Source organism: Alligator mississippiensis, chromosome 6, assembly GCF_030867095.1.
Source record: "Alligator mississippiensis isolate rAllMis1 chromosome 6, rAllMis1, whole genome shotgun sequence".
Lineage (NCBI taxonomy): Eukaryota > Metazoa > Chordata > Crocodylia > Alligatoridae > Alligator > Alligator mississippiensis.
Window position 1 is genome coordinate 59,262,748 of NC_081829.1, and position 21,551 is coordinate 59,284,298.

General features: G+C 42.7%; 2 protein-coding genes across 6 annotated transcripts in view; one reads left to right on the forward strand and one right to left on the reverse strand.

The window, feature by feature from the left end:
* ASCC1 (activating signal cointegrator 1 complex subunit 1) overlaps positions 1-8,526 on the reverse strand; it is a 67,320-nt gene extending 58,794 nt beyond the window's left edge. The window contains exons 1-4 of one of the 4 annotated variants that reach the window (XM_014609357.3): positions 8,442-8,526; positions 5,236-5,371; positions 3,888-3,987; positions 3,075-3,172 (exon numbers count right to left, since the gene is read on the reverse strand). In XM_014609357.3, the coding sequence (XP_014464843.2) occupies positions 3,075-3,172; positions 3,888-3,987; positions 5,236-5,344 (307 nt within the window). In that variant the 5' untranslated portion in view covers positions 5,345-5,371; positions 8,442-8,526. Of the gene's footprint in view, positions 1-3,074; positions 3,173-3,476; positions 3,848-3,887; positions 3,988-5,235; positions 5,372-5,932; positions 5,988-7,632; positions 7,868-8,441 lie in introns of those variants that run through there. The other 3 variants (XM_014609359.3, XM_059729919.1, XM_059729920.1) reach the window with 3 other exon arrangements.
* On the forward strand, positions 8,236-17,142 carry ANAPC16 (anaphase promoting complex subunit 16). 2 transcript variants are annotated; one of them, XM_006265064.4, is made up of 4 exons: positions 8,236-8,330; positions 8,849-9,006; positions 14,586-14,660; positions 16,365-17,142. In XM_006265064.4, exons 1-4 carry the CDS (start codon positions 8,275-8,277, stop codon positions 16,478-16,480), a joined length of 405 nt encoding a protein of 134 aa, XP_006265126.3. In that variant the 5' UTR covers positions 8,236-8,274; the 3' UTR covers positions 16,481-17,142. The 2 variants fall into 2 exon arrangements, with proteins under 2 accessions (XP_006265126.3, XP_019339864.2); XM_019484319.2 differs by lacking the exon at positions 8,236-8,330 and adding an exon at positions 8,497-8,577.
* Positions 17,143-21,551: the final 4,409 nt, after the last annotated feature.

Below are 21,551 nucleotides of genomic sequence, written 5' to 3' on the forward strand. Positions count from 1 at the left end.
GCTGTGGCTAAGGGGCCAGCAGGGAGGCCACAGGGATGCCCAAAAGGCATTCTGCATATACCCTGTAGGGTTCAGGGACCATAAGGGGGCTGAACAGCACCAGAGCTGCCTGGCCTGGCCTGGCCTGGCGACCCACGTGGCTGAGGGGTGCATAAGCAGCCTTGTCCAAGTCAGTGACCCCAGGGAGCTGAGGGGAGGGAGAAAAAAAATAGAACAGCCTTCCCTGGGTCTGGGACCTCAAGGGGCCCAGAACTTGGGAAGCGTGAGAGACAGGGGGCCAGAGGCCAAGAGACTGACATAAGAACAGAGCTGAGGCCAAGAAAGCCAGGCTTGAAAAAATGGGCCACAGCTGGAAGCTACCAGCCAGAATAACAGTGGACTAAAGCCAAGAGGAAAGAGGCCCCTACAGAAAGATCCAGGACATTGACTGAATAACTTCTGTGAGGTATAAGGGTGGCTATAGGAGTAGAAGGAGGCCACAAACAGGCAATGGGTGCCTTGAGGCTCTGGACAGGGCTGGGGGGGGTGGGGGCAACTAGGACTGGAAGGACAGAACTGAAGGTCAGCTACGTATGGGAGGAACCCGCTGGCAAACGTAGATTAGGGCTTGATCTGGGGCCTTGGGACAGCCTCCCTTCTACAATAAAAATAATTCCATTAAGACATGGCATACAAAAGGAAAAGGTGGGGGGTAACCCTAAGGAGCTGAAACAGGGTAGGAACCATGTGGCCACCAGGGATAGTCGTGGCTGCCCCTGGGGCCTGGTACTGCTACATCAATACTATCATTAGTGGGCAGCATTACTAGCAGCATGAATATGAGCATTTATACTGCTTATTATTAATATTCCTCAAATATTTCAGGGCTCATTGTGGCAGGCATTGTAAACAACAATCCCAACCCCAAATTGCTCACAAGTTAAAGGACAAGTTTAAACAGTTATATACTTGCAGTACTATTTCCCTGGTTTACGTATATCACTTTTTTCCTTTAAACTTTATTACATGATATAGAATGACTGAGGAATAGATGAAGCAACAACATTCTCTTTGAATTGCCTAGCAACACTAAACCTTCATACCTTTATTCCAAGCTTGAAAGAGGAAAGGTAGAACGTTTTATCCCACAACATATAAACAAGATAAATTTTGCTAGGCTATTAATTTTACTTCAGTTTCTTACATAACCTCTGCTTTCCTGAAGTTAGGAGCATGCCACTAAAAAGGCTGCCTCCTCTTCTCAAGGAAGTTAGTTTCTAAATGTTTATTACGGTAACATCTACAATCCTCTCAGTTCAGCTGCTCCTTAATGGTCTAGATTACCATTTAATATTTGCATGCTGGCAACTCCTTTTTTAAAAAAGAAAAAAACAACATGAAAATGTATGAAAGGTAAAAGTAATAATAAGCCTATGTATTGTATTTATTCAAATCTAATATGAATTTTTTTCCTCATTCAAACCCAGGGTCGAAGTTGGAACTGCAACCACCACCCACCTCCCCAACCCTGTCACCTCTTTGCTCTAGTCTCTGCCCTGCACTGCTGCTTACCTCCCTCTTGCAGCTCTGGCTCCTACTGGGGGCCACTCCAGCTGGGAAAAGGAAGCACAGAGCACCTGCTGCTTCCAGCCAGAGCCTGATCATACAATGGCAGTGGCAGCTCTGACCCGGACCTCAACAGCTGCTGCATGGCCAGGCTTGGACCAGAGGCAGCACATGCTCTGTGCTCCCTAACGCTGGCAGAAGCAGGGCTTAAACAGACACCATGGGGAAGGTCAGACATCAGGGGGGACAAGTGGTAAGGGGTGCCAAGCTGGGGGGAGATGCCAAGGGAGGGGTGCAAGTGGAGGGTGCAGGTAGCGGTAGGTACAGGCACCATGGCAGCACATGTGTGGTGCACAGGCACCAGAGTGGGGCAGACAGTCAGGGGGGCAAGTGATGGGGGAGGACAGGGGTCAGGGCACTTGATTCCACTGCTGCCTGCCCCCCTGCCACTGCTTGCCCCACTGCCTGCATTTATACACAACAAATTTATAAATTTTCCATGTATAGAAACTAATTATTGGGGGGGGGGTAAATTCAAGGTCATCTTGGATTCAGGTAAATATGGTAAATCATGTGCATCCTTCATGGGAATTGCCAAGAGGACTTGAACTAAAAGAGAAAGATTTTGAGGAGTGGGAAAGTGATCTTTTCTTTGCTTTAAATTGTAACAACACTTCCAGCACCTCACAACTATCCTCATTTCCTTTCATGATTCCTGGAGGAGTTGTGACCCACCGGTTGAGAAACACTGGTCTAGCTGCTCACTTCTGTACAGAAATGGGTAATCAGATCGTAGGGTCAAATTTTATTCAGTTATGGAATATTTACACTTAAAAATCTACACTATCAGCACCATAATGCTCATAAAATGCCACAATGTATGACTTCTTTTTGACATTCTATTCCTTCTGTAGAAGCTAAACATATACAATAAGTTATGGGTATTATGATGTTCCCTTTTCCTACAAAAAGGAAATATAACTAGAGTATATGTTTCAAATGAGCATGTTTTCATTGTAAAAGTCTGATGACAGCTACTAACAGAATATTTCTAAAATAAAAAGAAAGAAAACATAAGAATGTTTAATTCATTTAAAGTTCATTTCATGTGGATTTACAATGCAAGGTATTTTCTCTGAATGTATACATATAATTCCCCATTGATAATAATGGTAATAAGAATCCTAGAGAAACTCAGACATAGGTTAATTCTAAAGCCCAGAAATGGTTTGTCAGGCTTTAGCAGGATTACTCTCAGGCTTAAAATTATGTCTGTGCTTAACAGTTTGCTGGACTAGAAACTTAAATTGCATTTTTCATGCAAAAATCTTATAGCACTTTACAAAGATGAGCAAGATATCAAAGGTAAGTTAAAGTGTTAAATGACTTTCCAAGGTCATCGGTCAAGTCACTATCATGTCACAGCTAAGGATAGAAGCAAGATCTCCCAATTCCCATCTCTGTGCCCAAAATAGCATCAAGGGGAGAGTGAGTAAAATCACATTTCTGTCATGCACACTGAAGCTCACCAATTTCTCCTTCCATTCCAGGCTTTGGAATGCTGATAGATGTTCGGGTCTCCATTTCCAGCCTCTTTTTGGTTTCTCCTTTCTTCCCAATTATATACCTAAAGGCATAAAAGTATAACGAAGTCAAATACAGAATGTCACTACTATCTTTTTCTGACCAGTGCTTTATTTAGAAGGAGAGGGGGCCAGGGAGGGGAAGGGGAAGAATAAAGTTTACTATAGAATCTGTAGAAACTACTACATCATTCCAAATTTAGAACAGCGAACATGTACGGAGATCTACAAAACACAGACCAAAGTGGTACAATTCAGAGTAGTCATTTTTCATCATAGAGAGCTACAGCTGGGTACATACATTTTTATTTGAACACTAGCACAGTATTGAGAAGATGATCAAAATACCTAGAAAAGGCTTTCCAGTCAGCTACCGACTTCCACATCAGCATTAGGTCATAAATCCTAAGTGCTCCCAGGGCTTTCACATCTGCCCCAACAGAGCTGCTAACTCCAGTTTCCTCCCCATATCATTCCGTCCTCCTATTTACTTTTATGTTCTGGTTAAGGGATGCCCAAAAATACTGTCAATGGCAAGAAAGCAGAGTCTACAGTCAGTCCATAATACAGAGACAGTTAAGAGCTAAATGTGGAGGGTGGACATGTGGAAAGAAAGGGATCCCCTTTCCATTCCTTTTACCCTCCCAAGTACCGAACACTCCTCAAAATGAAAAATGAGTGTGAGGTGCACTTTCTACACCTGACCTCCGAGAATGACTGGCTCCTTTGGTAAACAGCAAACATAGCAGGTTTGCTCACTTATATAGTGGACTGGGGGCCTCCAATTTGCATTGAAAACCTCTCTCAGTCTCTTCCACTGTGAAGGCATCACAAGGCTCATCTGCACAATCCCCAGGGCCTTAAAAAAGAAGTGAAAAAAAACAATTAGAAACTTCTCTATAAAGGCTAAGAGTATTTTATGTGGTGCAATATTCTCACCAGCCTTCTCCTCCCAAGGTTAAATAAAGGAACAAATTGGCTCCTTCTGTCACAGCCAACTGCATTTTATTTCACCTTACTACCCGCTCTGAAAAACATAATGACTATTTTTAAATCTCCCAAGCTTGGAAGCTTAAGGAAGTAGCAGTTACAGCCCAATACAGAACAGATTTTTTCTTGGCTATGATTTGCACTACAGCCTGGTGGGATTTCCCTCCCCAAGTCCAAGTACTGTTCTGCCTGTTGGGCAGTAACCTACAGATCTTTTTAGAAAACAGAGCAACAGCAATGATAGCTTCAGCAGCAAATCCTGAGAAACAAAGGAAAATTAAAGTTAATTTTGGTTTGAGAGCTCAAGAGTAGTGCAAACAGTGTCTGGACAAAGAGGGAATTCTCATGCCTTCAGCAAGGAAACAAACACTAATCCCTCTACTTGAAAAATTATGGCAAATTGACCAAACATTCCAAAATAAGGATGACAAAGAAATATGAGAAAAACATGTGTTTTACAAAAATCTCAACATTTTTATTGATATATTTTTTAAACAAATTTAGAGAGGACATAATTTTCTTGCTTTTCCCTAGTTAGTAAATAATTCATAGCCAGGTATCCAAGTCACCTTCATAATAACCCAAACTTCTATTCATAACTGGAATTTACTCCATTCTTTGGCCAAAAGGATAGTGAGAGAAAAAGGCAAGTACAATAAAAGCCCCGTTATCCAGCATTTTACTAAGCAGCATTTCTATTAACCAGAATTTCCAGCTGCCTGCCCCGCTGCAGGGAACAGAGGGAAAGCTTGCACGCAGCAACCACCACTGCCACCCCACCACCCTGCGCTGTCACCGCTCTGCGTCCAGCCACCGCCATCCGCCCACCCCCCAATTCTGCATCTGGCTAGAAACCCCCATTCCTCAGGTGATCGTTTTTTACCTCCCCATTCCCCACTCATGCTGGAAAACAGGGCTTTTACTGTATTCCTCTACTCTACCCTGCGTATTAAAGCCCTGGTTTTGCTGTGTGAGCAGAACCTTATGCCCGCAAACTGCTCTTTGCAGATTAAAAGCCTAAATCCACTATCTCCCTCTGACTTTTAAATGAAAATTCCCCCACTTTGTAACATGTTACGATCTCACTTCCTTGGCCCCTGTATATTACATTTCCTACCTGTATAGAAATCCTCCTCCTCTTCATTCTGACAGGATTGCTCTTGAATGAAATTCTTCCTGTAAATGCGCTCTCCAATCCTTATAAGCGTTGGACGCAGGACTTCCATTGGGCTCTTCTTGCTAGTAATAGCACTCTACCAAAATAAAAATTGGTTCTGCTAGTATAGCCATAGAAAATAGAAATTCACAAGCTTTCCGTATAGAGTTTCTGAAAGGATACTATGGAAGCATAAGGAGTAACTCCATATTTTAGGTTAGTTCTGCACTTAAAGAGGAAATATAAATCCACATGAATAATAAAGTAACAGTGTATGTTTCCTAAATTTAAACTATTTATTCTTTCCATATAAAATGAATTTTCTAAGAATTTACAAGTGAACAGTTAAAAATATAAAAATCCATTAAAAATGAGAAATTTTAAGAATGTAAAATAGTTACCACTGCCTGTCAGGTTTAGGATTTACTTTTTGCCCACAATGATCTCGGTAACTAAACACAATAGATTCCCAGAAATTCCCAAGTTTTAATTCAAACTAATTAAACTAAAAGAAGCTACAATTTAATATCATATACAATTAGGGGCCCTTTTTCCAGCTACTCTTTGTAAATGGAATTCTTCTTTCAACTGCAGGTGAAAGAAATGTTGGTCTACTGCAAAGAATCTACAAAATAAAAAACAAAGTAAAAAAACAGACCTCTTTCAAAATCATGGCCATCTACCAGTGTTCTCCAAATGACTATAGCCACAGATGCCCTGAGTTAGCCACCATTTTGAAAGGAGTTTCTCCCTCACATTATTAATGGGATTGTTTGTTCTGCTCAAAGCATAGAAATGGATGACAGCTGTAGCTTTAGCCTACTGGGGCTAAATTGAGATGACAGACAACAGACATTTTCTAAGAGGACCATCTTTTTTGGTAGCTACATTTTCAGTTATGAAAAATACAACACAAATTACTTAATTATACGTATCTTTTAAAAAAGAACCATTGCACTAGATCAACTCAAAAGATATGTCACAAGGGGCAGGAAAATGAAGGTGTACATGTCTACATGAAGGGGATTTGGGGGTACATGCACACACAGTAAAACAGGGAGGTCCAAAGAAGAGTGGAAGTTTGAGATGATATTCAGGGGAAGCAACAGGAAAGTGCAGAAGACTAGAAATTTGGAGGGCATGAGAGAAATATTGCTGAATCCCTTGTTATTTTGTACTGTTTTTGTAAAACAAAGCTGCTGTAAACCCAGTTTAACCACCCCATACGCTCTGGCTGTTTTGTGATGATAGAATGGTGTAAAACAGTCAGTCTGCCCACAAATTTGTCCCTAAAAGTTAAAAACTGTAAAAAATGATTTAATATTGATATTTCATCTCTTTGGTGCCTTAGAAATGCAACGTGGTAACATTCTGCTCTCTTATTTAGGGTTCATATAGTACATTTTTAATTAAAAAGGAAATCTCATAGGAAGAACTAAGTTAAAGTGCAGTTATGGTTGAGGCATACATATAAAAAATGTCTGTGACGCTACATTATGAGGATGTTGCTATTATCCCAGAATTATGCATTCTAAACTTGATAAATTCAGTTTATCTTAAAATAAATCTAAGCATTTTAACTATGGAAGAAATAGGGTATATCTACACAGCTTTCATTTTATCAGTCTTCAACCTTATACAGCTGGAACTCAATTAAAAATGTCATGTAGATTTATTTTTAAAAAAGTACCGCAACTAGTTTTTATAACTGAGAGTTTCTCTTTTTTCAGGAACTTTACATATGCTTTATGGAGACAGAATGGGAAAAACAAAGCAGTGTAACACATCTTTAAAAATCATTTTACTTTGAATTTGGGTCCACAAATACATTGTCACAGAGTCACTGCCTTTCTTAAAACCACAGTGATTGTCAAGACATTATACAAGAACCATGATTGTGATTTAAATAAAAATATACCCTGCTAGGTCTCATAGCTGTGGAGAAAAAATTGAAAACTGACAAGTGTAGACAGGCATAGTATTTTTCTAGGGGGAAGTTTGTGCTAAGATTGTAGAGTTACCAATCCACTGTTCCTATTTAAGTGGGTATGAGGTCCCCCCCCAGAGCTGCGCATGCGTAAGCTTATAGTGGTAATGTGAGAGTGATGTTGTAGCTATGATGGTCCAGATGTTATCACTGAGAAATTGTTGCTTCATGCATATCTTTTATAGACAACCACATAGATGAGATAAAATTAGACAAGTTTTTGAATGCAAGACATTTTTCATCAGGTCTGTAAAAATTTCTAACTTTATCCCAACTACATAGTTGGCCCAGTTAATAGTGGCTCATTCATGTTAACTGTCAGTCCTTGCAGGACAACCTTGCCAGGCTGTGCGCTCTTTTTGGCCACCTACCGCCAGAGAAGCAGCAATGCAGCTTGGAAGGGCACTGTGGGTAAAGGCTTCTCTTTTGTCCCAGGTTTTGACTTGGATCAATCAGGACTCCCTCAGATACGGCATCTGTTCATAGCCTGAGATGCAGGCACCTTAAAAGCTTTAAAAAAACCTAATGAAACCTAGGCTGCACGTGTCTCAGGTTTTCAGGTTCTTCTCCATGAGCCCTTCGGTCTCACAATTTTAAATTCCATGGACCTTCGGAGCCTACCGGATTTGTGATTTTTGAGTGCTTGAGGCTGGCAAATTGCACCGATGCTGGGATCCAGCTAACAGAGCACGAGGCAGCATCAGAGCCCTCAAGCCCCTGCAGACTTAACATCTGCAACGAATCATAATATACCCCGCAGTAAAGGCATCTATCCCAGGATAACCATGGTGCATCCAGCACAAAACAGGTACTGTTTTGAAGAGCGGTTTCTTTGTTAGGCCGCGACACATCTAGTTGACGGCCAGCCACAGGCTTCCTGTGTCCCACGGTGCCCGCCCGCCCAGGCCCCGGCCCCGAGCAAGGAGGGGGAGGGAAGGGGCAGGGCCGCCGGGCCCCGCCCCCCGCGACGCCTCTCTGACGGGCGACGCCGAGCGTGCTCGTGCCCGTGCAACATGTACGACGAGCACGAGCACGCACGCCGCCTGCGCCCAGCCGTCCGCGCAGCCAGGTGAGCACGCGGGAGGTTGCCGGGTCGAACCGGGGTGGGGCGGGCTGCGGTGCTGCGCTGCCTGGACCGGACCGGACCGGACCTGGCTGTAACCGCCACCGCCGCACTCACCGGGATGCGGCTCGACACAGGGAGCAGGAAGGGCAGCTGTCGGAGAGGCAGCGCGGACGCGGGCAGTAGCGCCCACTTCTGTGCGCAGGCGCACGCGGCAATTGCCGCTGCCCCCTGCCGCGCAGGCGCAGAAAAGGTGAAGTTGATGCCCGCAGTTCCCCCTTGCATGCAGGCGCAGGAACTGTGGGGAAGTTCTTTCCCGCAACTTCCTCCCTTGTGTTCGCAGAAGCTGGAGCCCCACCTTCAAGGCGCACAGCCGCCACGTACGCGCGCAGGCGCAGTAACCGCTGAGAAGTTCTTGCCAGAGCCTGTGCGGGGGCCACGCAGGGCCCTTGTACCTGGCCCTCCTATTCTGACTCTCTCTCTCTCTCTCTCTCTCTCTCTCTCTCTCTCTCTGCTGCCTCCAGGTCAGGACAGGGAACCATGGCGGCATCCTCCTCGTCCTCCTCAGCTGGCGGGGTCAGTGGGAGCTCGGTGACCGGCTCCGGGTTTAGTGTCTCGGACTTGGCCCCACCACGGAAAGCGCTCTTCACTTATCCCAAAGGAGCTGGAGAAATGTTGGAAGGTGCGATGTCTCCCCCAGACATGTGCATGAGTCCCAGCTGGAGCCCGCACTGCCCCTGGCTCAGCTGTACCCAGCAAACTTGAGTTGCTAAAGGGAAGGGCGTTGGTGCAGGGAAAGGCTGGCAGGGGTCTCGCTTCCAGAGTCTCCTTGCCCCACAGCTTGTCCTTCCTTCCTAACCGGTCCAGTCCTCGCGCACTTAAATCTATTCATTTCTAAAACTAAATAGGACTTCTCTGTAGCCAACAAAATCTCAGGCTTCTCAGGAAGAAAGACAGAAGCAGGGCAGGCTGGCTCTCCTTTATTGTTGGCTTCATCTCTGTTGAGCAAAAATGACAGGTGATTGATGTGACTGTATTTAGTGTCATAAATTCACATTGCTGGCTGGTTCTAGCACAGAAGCAGACTGGAAACAGCTTGTGCCTCTGTTATCGAGGAGCTGACAGGCCTGATCTGCCTTCGCTATAGGTTAATGCTGTGCTGAGAGTTAAGTTACACCACGGCTTCAGGTGATGGCTGATGTCTTCTGCTGCCTCTCCCCCATAAATCCAATAGCATGGAAAGAACTTGTGGAAGTGGTGCAAAGCCATATGCAGGACTAAGCTGCAGGATCACTGCAATAGGGTTGGGCCCACAACATGGCCCTTTCACAGTTTGGCTGTGAAGCTGTATTACACTGATCAATCAGGGCTGTAGTGCTTTTTTTTCCCTCACATGATTCCAGGGAAGTCACAGCAAGGCTAACCTTAGTCTGTTTTGTTTGATTTTCTGAACTGCTCTTATGTTCATCTAAAACCTAATCCTGAGCTCCTCTGCAGCTAGATCTTGCCATATGGGAGCTCACGTGATGCATACATGTTAAGAAACTACTCCCACTTCCCCTGGATTTTACTTGCATTTCATATCATTTGTATTTTCTGCCCCCTTTCATTTTAATTGTTGGAAGGAGAGAGTGCCTGAGCACATGGAAGGGTCCTTCAGTTGTCTGATGCACTGCTTTTCAACCTGGAATTTAAACTCATTTTAGTTCTATAAGACTGGGGTTTTGTATGGAAGTGTTTTATGTCCAGTTATGAATCTGATGCAACCTGTTTTCTTAACATGCAGTTTGGCAGAGTAATAGATTTGCAGTCTAACCATCAGGTTTGAAACAACCTTTAGTTCCACTGAATTTAGTTAAAATCTTAACTGTTAACTCTGCTCTAGAGAGAATGAGAGCTATGCAGTTTACTTAAGGGAGGAAGGTCTTGTCTGCTGAGGTTGTACCCATTGCCCTACCTTCTGCTGACTATAAGAGTGGGAGTGACAGTCAGCACAGATGATTGTCCCAATGTTTGTGGCTGGAATTTCCCTCCTCCCCATAGCTGTGCAATGAGCTGTTTGTCATCAGCTGACTGCAGCCCTCTACTTCAGAAGTGACCACATTTTGCTGAAACTGTTTATAAATTCAGAATGAAAGGCATAGGATATGTCAGACTGATCACTATACTTGGGATCCGGAAAGAATTTTTCCCAGTGGTCAGATCAGTCTGAGCCGTGGGGGTTTTTGTGTTCCTCTGTAGTGGGGGGCATGGCCCTCTGCCTAGGATCTCTTGAGCATATATTGACAACATTTTGTAGAAGTAGGACATTGGTTGCTGTGATTCCCCTGCTTCACTTGTGGCAGATTAGGGTGTTAGGTCTGTGTTGCATCAGGGTTGACAGTAGTCCTACGTACAGTTTAGATCCAGGGCAGGCAAAGTCTGGCCCAGGGGCTGGACTCCATTTCCCAGCAGCCCCTGCCCACATGGCTAGGTCCAGTTTCCATGGAGATCCCAGCAGCTGCTGCACTGTGAACAGTGTGGAAGCTGGGGTTTCCATGGAGACATCATTCATTTTAATTAATTCTCACTTAAAAACTAGGGGACTGTGGTGTCGATGCCTACACAGTCAAATAGGTCACTAGTTGGCTGGAGGGCCACACCCAAGAGAGTGGTGGTGGATGGGTCATTTTCGACCTGGAGGGATGCAGGCAGTGGGGTTCTGCAGGGCTCAATCTTTGGGCCCACACTGTTCAACATCTTCATCAGCGACTTGGACAAGGGAGTGAAAAGCACCCTGTTCAAATTTGCAGACGACACTAAGATGTGGGGAGAAGTGGGACTCCCTTCTCGTCAGTGCAGAGGCAGAAAAGGATCTTGGAGTCATTATTGATGCCAAAATGAACATGGGCTGACAGTGTGGGGACGCAGTCAGGAAGGCCAACCGTACCTTGTCATGCATCCACAGATGCATCTCAAGCAGGTCCAAGGAGCTGATCCTCCCCCTCTACGCGACACTGGTCAGGCCGCAGTTGGAGTACTGCATCCAGTTCTGGGTGCTGTACTTCAGGAGGGATGTGGACAACATGGAGAGGGTCCAGAGAAGGGCCGTCCTCACAATCGGGGCAACGGCAGGCCCTACGAGAAGAGGCTAAGGGACCTGAACCTGTTCAGCCTCCACAAGAGAAGGCTGAGGGGAGATCTAGTGGCTGTTTACAAACTGATCAGGTGGGACCAGCAGGCATTGCGGGAGTCCCTGTTCCTCCGAGCACTACCAGGAGTGACAAGAAATAATGGTCACAAGCTGGCAGAGGGTAGATTTATGCTACATATCGGGAGGCGCTACTTCACTGTCAGGGCAGCTAGATTCTGGAACCAGCTTCCAAGAGAAGTGGTGCTGGCTCCTACCCTGGGGGTCTTTAAGAGGAGCCTGGATGAACACCTTGCCGGGGTCGTTTGACCCCAGTACTCTTTCCTGTCCATGGCGGGGGGTCGGACTTGATGATCTGCTCAGGTCCCTTCTGACCCTACCAACTATGAAACTAATGCCCCAGCAGCACTGGCAGGGCAGGGAGCTCCTTCAGGGCTAGGCTGGGACCTTTCAGCTGTACAGCATGGTCAGGATTCAGGGCAGAGCAGTGATCTGCAGCCTGCATGCTTCAGGCAGGGGTGTGCAGGCAGTGGGTCGTGGCTCTGCCCCAGCTCCTTGCAGTAGTGACAGTGTGGTCCAGAGCCAGGGCACAGCCATGGAAACTAGCCCTAGCCATGGAGGCAGGGGTTGCTAGGAATGGAGTCTGGCCACTGGCCAGAGCCACCATTTTGCCCACCCCTGATTTAGATTAAGGTTTGTATGGGATGGTTTGGATAGAGATGATCCTGCCTCGGGCATGGGAGTTGGACTGGATAACCTTTGGAGTCCCTTGGAAGCTTCCTTCCATGGGAGTCCACATATCAGACTCTTGAAATAACTGATTAAAGACTTGTTTTGTGTAGTCACTGAGTTATACAAGCAAAAAAAAAAAAAATAGAACACTTCAGGTTACTGAATTGGTGAGTAATTTCTTCATAGAACAGGATGAATGGTATTTACCCTGGGAAGGCTAGGAATACAAGTATTTCATATAATTCAAGATGTATGGAAGTACTTCTACAGCATTTTAAAATAATAATGAACGTTAACTTGCTTTTATCTGAGCACATCACTAATATAGTAGAAAGCATTTTCACAGGAACAGAGGTTTGGAAGCTGAGTCAGTGTGACAATATGCTAATGGTAAACAGTATACCAACCTCTCACTCCTCTCTCATGAAATTAGATCCTGGGATTAAATTTTGTTCCAGAGCCCTGGTGGCAGGGGTAACTTTTTCAAAAAGCACTGACTTTTGAAGTGTGCTCTTTTCCTAGTCTAGCAGGCTTTGGGGCATGCAGCAAGGTGCATTTATTTGATTTAGCTTTTGGTTGATGTGTTGTTTCCTGATTAAGATGGGGATTAATGTTTCACATGACAGCAACCATTTCCTGCTATATGTATTGCAGGAAGCTTTGTTTAATTGAGGTTTTTAATTTCTGAGGTAAAAGACCACACACATCCATTCTTTCTTTCAAATCAATGCAGCATCTATATGTTGGCTGCCTTTTTTGAAGGAAGCCAGTTTAAATACTAATAAACACAACTCAATTACGTTCTTCTTTCAAGTAATTTTACCTATTTTCTTTAAAAGAAACCCTTTTAATTCTTTAAGGATCTTGGAATTACTGTGGGTAACATCAAGAGCAGACTGAAATCATTCTATCATCTGTCATGTCATTAACAATGTTACAAATTCATTTATTTCTAAGGTAACTGTGAAATCAGTTAATGAACTGGATTGTGAGAGCCACAAGAAATTTTAACACACCTGCAGTGGGTTAGAATTAAGCTGTGAAAATTCATAAAGTATAAAAAGAAATGAATGAGCCCTGAGGGAAGCAGGGCTTATGAGGACACTGGTTTCTACTTGGTTTGCTTTCTATTTAATATCTGCTAACTTCAATTGCAAAAGAAGTTTGATGGAACATTCCTGAATTTGTAGCATTCCTATAAATACAGCCATGTATTTGGCTGTAAACACCTTTATGAATGATTAAGATGAAGAAAAGATGTAATAAAAATGATTATTCTACATCAGAAAGCTGACTCTTTCCATAAACTAGCTTTGTTCAGTTTCTGGTGAACATGTTAAATTCACTGTCCAGGGGCCCTATTGTGCAGCTCTTATCCAGGCAAAGCTCCCAATGGCTGAAGTGGGAAGGGCTTGAAAACTCTGCTCATCTGTTACTGAGCACAATGAAAGATGTTGTGTGGTCTCTCACCCTGTTGATAAGAATTGCAAGCTAAAGCAAGACCAATATCTGTTCCCTCTCCATCCAGTCACTGATTGTGTTTTGAGACACCTGCAATAGGCCACTCATGCTACCTATTTTCATATTCCTCTGCACTGCTGCCATCCGAACAAGGTGTAATTCATGCTTCTGAATTGGGGGTTACTATAACTTCCCAAGTAACCATTTTACAGCTGTGCTTAATTATGATTCTCCTAACATTGTCCAGGATGTTCTCTGGTACCAACAGTGTTTGGCCGTATAACAGATTGTAGAACACTTGAAACTTAATTGAAATGACAGCATTTTAGTTACAATTAAGTTGCTTTTGAAAGTATATTTCATTGACAAAATGTCATGTCACTTTGTAGTTGAAGTAGGCAAGCTGAGTCTTAACATTATTTTAGAAAAGTAGGAAACATTCAGCTTTCTGGAACACCTTTCAAACTCCTATCTGACACTTCAATTCTATGCTAGTAAATACTGTGACTACTACAAACACAGCTAGAGTTCGCACACTGAATTTATTCAAATCTGCTTCACCATGGAAGGAAATCTTGGCCAGGAAGCCAAGACTTTCTTTAATCAAAAGGTTGTGGCATCTTTCATTTAGAAGCAGCAGCTTCTAAAAGGGAAGCCATGACAGCAGAGGCAGCAGCAGCACATCCATCCCAAGTTGTTTGCAGTATCATCCCTGGATACAAGCCAGAAAGCCCTGGAGCTTTGGTCTATGGGCCAGAAAGTTGCACATGGAAGGGTTGCATTTTTCTCAAGTAAGAGAAAACATCTGCAGTAAGTGACAGAGGGTAAACCCACACTGAACCTAAGTGTTCCAACACAACAGGCCTGCAGCACTTGCTTAAAGCTTCTCAATAAGAACTCTTAGGACAGATTAAAATGCCTCCCTTTTCTGTTTACAGATGGTTCAGAAAGATTCCTCTGTGAATCTGTTTTCAGCTATCAAGTTGCATCTACATTAAAGCAAGTGAAACATGGTAAGCATTTGCATATTTTGTATTTGACTTTGTGTAGATAAGTTTACTGTAGAAGGTGAAGACAAGGATGTAGAAAAAGCTAGTGGGTGCTGTGGTATGAGCCACAAAAAAGCAGAATACAATCTTTGAAGGTCCTGAATTAGCACTAAGCAAGGCTATTGTTAGTTCTTGTGTCATGCTTGAAGAGAGACGCAAGTTAAACAGGCAGTCTGTCATGGGAGTCTAACAGTATTTCTAACCTTGTTTTTCTATTACTCTTTGTGGTACTGTATGCATAAGAGGTGAGGTCTGAACTTGCTCATACAGTGGTGAGGATCAATTGGAGTGTAGAATGCTTTGAAAAGAAAAGTTGCTACATGCCACTTCAGTTTCTGCTTCTCTTCTCTGATCCTTTCCTGTGGCCAGAAAGGGATGGTACCTAAAGTTTGTTTGTTTTTTTTGACTGAACAATCCAATTAAATCAATAAGGCCTTACTCTTCAGCTGTTGACAAAGCCAGAGTTTACAGTAAATCTGTATTTGTTCCTTATGATATCATCCTTTCTGGCTACTCTACTTCATTGGGTATGTGGAACTAACATTTCCATAACTGTCAAGCATTTGAGATGCTTTCTATACAAGTCAGACCTCCAAGGACTTGCAGCAGCTAAAAACCTTCAAGAATGTCTTTGTACTTCAGACCTGATGCTACAGTTGAATATCAGTGAAACTGAACTTCCTTAAGACTGTTAACCAAAATCTCAGAGGAAGTGAGCAAAGCATTACTGTCATGAGTTGCTTAGTTGTAGTCTAACCAATGTACATTGTGTGCAGCCCAACCAGGCACACAAACTGGGAGCAATAAGGGCTAGGCCTTAAAATAAGCAGCAGTTACTTTGCCTAAAAGCATTTAACCTCTTTTTTTTTAAATGTAAATTGGTTTACAGTATTTACATTTCAGATCCACCCTTTACTAATAAGTTGTTACAGGACTATATAATGAGAGTAGGGATAGGCATGCCATGGAGCTCCCTGGCTGATCTGATAAAACTTTGAAGTCATGACATCAAACAGTACTTTTTTTAAAAATACAACCATCAGAGGAATGACTTACCGTTATTCCTTGATGATGTAAAAAAGACCCTTAGTGGCAGTGTCTTAGTCCCTTTTTTATAATTTATCATATTCTGACTATAAAGTCAGAATTTTTAGAATAGTTATAAAGACCTCTTAAAATTCTCTCTCTTTAAAGGGGATGGTTCCTCATGTTACACTGCAGTTTTATCTCAAGCCCCTTGGAGGTCTCACTTTTGCCTTTATTGTGTTATTTTTACTCTAGAAAGGTTAAGATACAGAACTGATTAGTGACCATTTTGGCTATAGAAAGTAACCCCACACTGTTTTGAGCTTCCTGCACTAATTATGTTATTTCATGATCTTCAATCTCTTGGGCCTCCGATTGTTCAACAGTATGCAGATGAACAAATTAAGTTTGGAAGATATAATATTAATCACTTATACAATCTAACGAAGTCTTTACTTCATATAGAGAAATATTTAAGAAGTGTTTTCAATAATCGCACTATTCTGGTACAAAGTGGTATAAAACTATTTCCTAGTGACTGGATTACTGGGGGAAAAAAATTTTGTTGCAAAGGACTATATGCCTAATTAAGAAGTTTAACTGAAAATTTTAATGCAAACCATTATTTGGACTTCTTTGTAGATCAGCAAGTTGCTCGGATGGAAAAACTAGCTGGTTTAGTGGAAGAACTGGAGGCAGATGAATGGAGATACAAACCCATTGAGCAACTGCTGGGATTCACCCCTTCATCAGGATGAAAGCTTTTGGATCACTGGTGTCAAATGATCAAACAGATGCACCCTCTGGACTGATTTTTAATGGGCTGCCATTTTTCAGGATGCTCACAGCTGTGTCCCTGACAGCTCTGTTATAGTATCCAGTAAATGGCAACTACAGGACCTCAGGCATCTTGTAATACATCAGCAGGATGCGACTTCTGTGTCTTTGTGAGATGCATCAATTTTAAAGAATTTGGAGAATAACCTGTATGTTTATTTAAAGTAACCTTCCCTTCCCCTTTAAAGAGAGAAAAAAAACCTCATACTCTCTAGGGAGCATATTCATGCCTGCAGTACTGTCAGTCATACTGAACTGGATACCTTTTCTATTCAAGGAAAGCTCCTGTAGGGCATTATCAAATAACTGAATAAAAAAAAGAAAAGTATTTGACTCTTAAACTCTTCCTTTTTGAAGATGAATAGGATAAAGAACCATGCAAGATAACTAAGGATGACAAATGTTAAACTCCTCTATGTCAAGATCATCTTGGCTTTGCTGAGGTTTCTGTCTCTGCTTCTGCTTTAACTATATACAGCACTGGGAGAAAAAACTGCTGCTTACTGAAAACTCTGAAGCTCTTCCTTTACCATAATGTACTAGATCCCTCCCATGGCAAATAAATAATTTAAACAACGATAAAGTCTGTTTCCTTTGCTTAGACCTTAAAAATTTAGAAAAGAAGAAGGAACGAAGTTGCTTCGTAGCACCATATTTGCATCTACAAACAAGAGACAGTATATTGTGACATAAGCCAACTGCTATTTAAAGAAAAAAAAATCCAAACCTCACATGACTTACCCTCAGGGCAGACCAATTCAAAACAATCAATATCCTACCGCCATAGAGAAGTAGGGCTGGAAGGGACCTTGAGAGGTCATCCCATCCAACTTCCTGCCCAAGCCAGGATCATCCCTATCCAAACCATTCTATATAAATCCATTGTCTAATCTCTTAACAAAACAATACAGTGGTGACACCCTAATCTGCCACAGGTAAAACAGGGGGACTATGGAGTCAATTTCCTGCTGCTGCAAAGGTTGTTAAAATACACCCAAGAGATCCCAGCTCTAGAGGAAGCAAAACCCCCAGTCTCTACTAATCTGACCATGGGGTAAAATTCCTTCCAGATCCAAATTCAGCAACTGGTTTGACCTCAAATAGCAGGGCAAGACTCTCTAGCCAAGGATCTTTGGGTTGAAGTCTCAGCAGGAATACTGGTATATCCATCAAAATCCCCAGCCTTGGCTGCAGCCAACACCCAATGCCTCTGGGGAAGGTGGTTTTAAAGAAAAACCAAAAAACAAATAAAGCTGCCTGATGTAGCAGTGGGATGGGAAAAAATGCCCTCCCAGCCCCATATGGCAACTAGCAAGGCCCAGAATCATGGGAAATACCCACAGTAGAGCACAGGCATACCTACGCTTAGCTCATCCCTGCCCCATGCCTGTCCAACCTCTTGAACACCTCCAGTGATGGAGATTCCACAGCATCCTTAGTTTATTTCCACTGCCTCACTGTTTTAACAATAACAGTTTTTCCTGATGTCTAATCTAAATCTAGTTTGCTACAACTTCAAGCCATTGGTCTGTCCTATTCTCTTTGCAGCAAGAGAGAAAAGGCTTTCTCTTCCTCTTTTTTTTTATAGCAGCCCTTCAGGTATTTGAAGACTTATATCCCCTCTTAAGTGCCTTTTCCACAAGCTGAGCATGCCTATTTTCTTGACTCTTTCCTTGTATAACTTGCCTTCATAGATTCATATAAGTTAGATGCTAGAAGAGACCTCAGAAATCAGGTCCAGCCCCCCTGTTCAAGGCAGGAAAGACTGCTGAGGTCAGATGACACCAGTGAGGTGTGCATCCAGTTCTCTTGAAGATCCCCAGGGAAGGTCCCTCTACCACCTCTTGGGGAGTCTACTCCAGACTCTGGACACACAAGTCATAAAGAAGTTTTTCCTAATGTCTAATCTGAAGTGATCCTCTATCAGTTTATGACCATTATTCCTAGTCTTCCCTTGGGGTGCCTTGATGAACAGGTGAACATTCATAGCCTGTGATGTTTGCCCCTTATATACTTACAGGCTGCCACCAAGTCCCCTCTGAGTCTTCTCTTCTCCAGGCTAAACAGTCCCATGTCCCTCAGCCTCTCTTCATATGGTCTGTTCTCCTGACCTCTAATCATTTGTGTGGCCCTCCTTCGGACCCTTTCCAGCTTCTCCACATCCCTCCTGAACTGCAGCGCTCAGAACTGGATGCAGTACTTCAGCTGTGGCCTCACCAGTGGGAGGATGACATCCTTAGTCTTGCTTGTGATGCATCGGTTTATGCATGCCAGAGTGTTGTTCGCTTTGCTAGTTTCCAAGCCCTTTATCGTTTTTGTCATCTGCCTCTGGACTCTAACTTTTCCATGTCCTTTTTACAATGTGGAGCCCAAAACTAAACACAGTACTCAAGGCCTAACCAGTACCTAGTAGAAAGGCACTATCACAAGGGTGGGCAAAATGTGGCCCGGGGGCTGGATGCAGCCCACCAGACCATTCTATCCGGCCCATGGGCCCCCTAAAAAATGTAGAAAATTAATCTGCCCTGGACTGCCTGCCATGCGGCCCTCGATGGCTTTTTGAAACTCAGTAAGCGGCCCTCTGCCCAAAATAATTGCCCACCTCTGCACTATCACCTCCCATGTTTTGCACCTAAGGTTTCGATAATGCTGCCATCCAGCCAGGTGTCATTCATTTTGTATTTGTATTTTTAATTATTTTTTCCTGAGACATAGCTCCCTGCATTTGTCATCTTTGCATTTTAGTAATTTTTTGGAGGAAGTTTGGTTCTCATTGATTGGTATAACCAGTCAAACATGTTAATTTGCTAAATAAAGACTACACTAAATTTAGTACTTTTTCCTAGCCAAGAGAATATGCCGTATGTATGCTATTTTCAAACAGTCATGTAGCTTAACACTTTATTTTTTTGTTTAATTTTTTTAAGCTATCGTCATCCTAGAAAACGGAGTTACTCTTATATACTCTTTATTTACTAGATTATTGATTTTTACTCATGGCTAGGGATAAAAATTATACATATACTGATACAAGTGATTGGAAACCGGTTCAAACCTGTAACGCAACATAAGTTTGGTGCACATAAAACGCTTTCACAATGGCTGAAACAGGTTTAAGATGAACCTGGATGGATGTAGTATCAGACTTAACTGATTTAGGTTAAATTGGTTTATTGAACATGCATCCCAGATCCCCTCCAGATTCAAGTAAACTCACAGTCCTTGCAAGGTGGGCTGACTAGCCTTGGCCCAAGCCAGTCTTCTCTAGTGGAGCAGAGACATGCTCTAGCACCCCCTAACTTCTGGCCTGAGCCCCTCCAGGCCTGTGGTTGCATTTCCAGAATCAAAAGTGAAGGTCTGTTCACTTGTTTTTTAGTTCAATCTACACAGCATAGACTTAACTTGCGAAGATTGAAGCCATTCAGCCTTGGGCTTTTTGACCATCTGTACTTAGCCCATGAGCTGTGTCTAGCTCAATTTAGATGGAAATTGGAATTCAATTCAAAATAGTCTAATAGCATATAAAATTGTTGTTAGTTGAGAAAAAAAAATCTCTACACTTAAGTATCCAGCAGAGTTTTACATTTAAAAGAAACTGATTCATTAATACATCTCATGTTTCTCTCTAGCTAGTGAAAATGGTGTACTGCTTAGTTACTTTATTTAAAGGACTGACATATAATAATTTTAAGCCTTAAAATAGGTTGTCACAATTTCAGGTTTAATTTTAAAATAGTGTTTCTCTAAAAAGAAAACTGCAAATAGTTTATTTTCATCCACCCTGCATTTTGTCCCTTAAGGATTGCCAAAACTATATCTAAAAATCAAAACCACATCATTAGGTTATAAAATTCAGTTTTGCACGCAGCTGTTTATTTGGAGTCCTAAAAACTGTCAGCTTCAACCCCCTGTACACCACAACCACATTATGAAAACAAAACCAAGAACATCCTACTTAGGTAAAACGCAGGGCAAACAAGGGCATCATCAATGCCCTGCCATTGTAATGGTAGAGAAGTATAAAGGTTCATAGGCTCCTAGAAAAATAAGCTACATGCCACAGAAGCTACATGCTCCTCCACCCCCATCAATTCTTGTCAATTTGACCTTAAAGTAAAAGTCCTTCTTGGCCCCCAAAACTCTTCTAGCCATGTATCTGAGAGGTTTCTAAGTACAGGAGCACCAGTACATCCCAGTCAAAAAAAACTTGCACCTTTAGCTATGGCCACTATTCAGTGCTTCAGGGGGAGGCAACAAAACCCTCAGAAGCCCACAAAGCATGCATGAGGAGGGAAGAAAAGTCCTTCTTGGTACCCTGCAAAAATTTTGGAATATGAGATCAGCAGACTACTCCTGCACAGAGAAAATTACATCCTTGTCCTAACAGGGATTCAAGTATTCAAGGGCAACTGGGGCCTCCTTATTGATCCAAATAACTCCCTTTCATACCATACTGTCTCTTCCAAGTTTAAGTTCCAGCTTAAAGTGATTCATCTTTTTTCGCTCCATTCCAAAATGTCACTCCTCTTAGGAGGTAAAAAAACCCTTTTAATTTCTAATTTAAATTAGTTCCTAGAAAATTTTAAGGCATTTAAAGTTGTGCCAATATTGTTCTTAAACTTGAAGAGTTCTTCTTCCTCCCTGTTGTTCACCCCATAATTATATTTATAAAAAAATATTTATAGTCCTCTCAACCTTAGTTTTGTTAGACTTTTAATCTCTCAAAGGAGATAAGCTCTGCATTTGCTTAGCCATCCTAGTTGCCCTTACCAATGCCTTGTACAATGGTTGTCTCAAAAAAAGGCTGTACTATAAAGTAGTACACTCAGGTCCCTCTTGTCCTCTGTTGCCTTCAGTCCAAGATCCCCCATCCTATTAGCCCCTTTGCACTTCAGACTGTTAAACTTCATAGCAGTTTTAATACACCACTCTAATCTACTCCTCCTTTATATAGGTGATACTCCCCAACTCAATGTCACCCACAAATGTCAT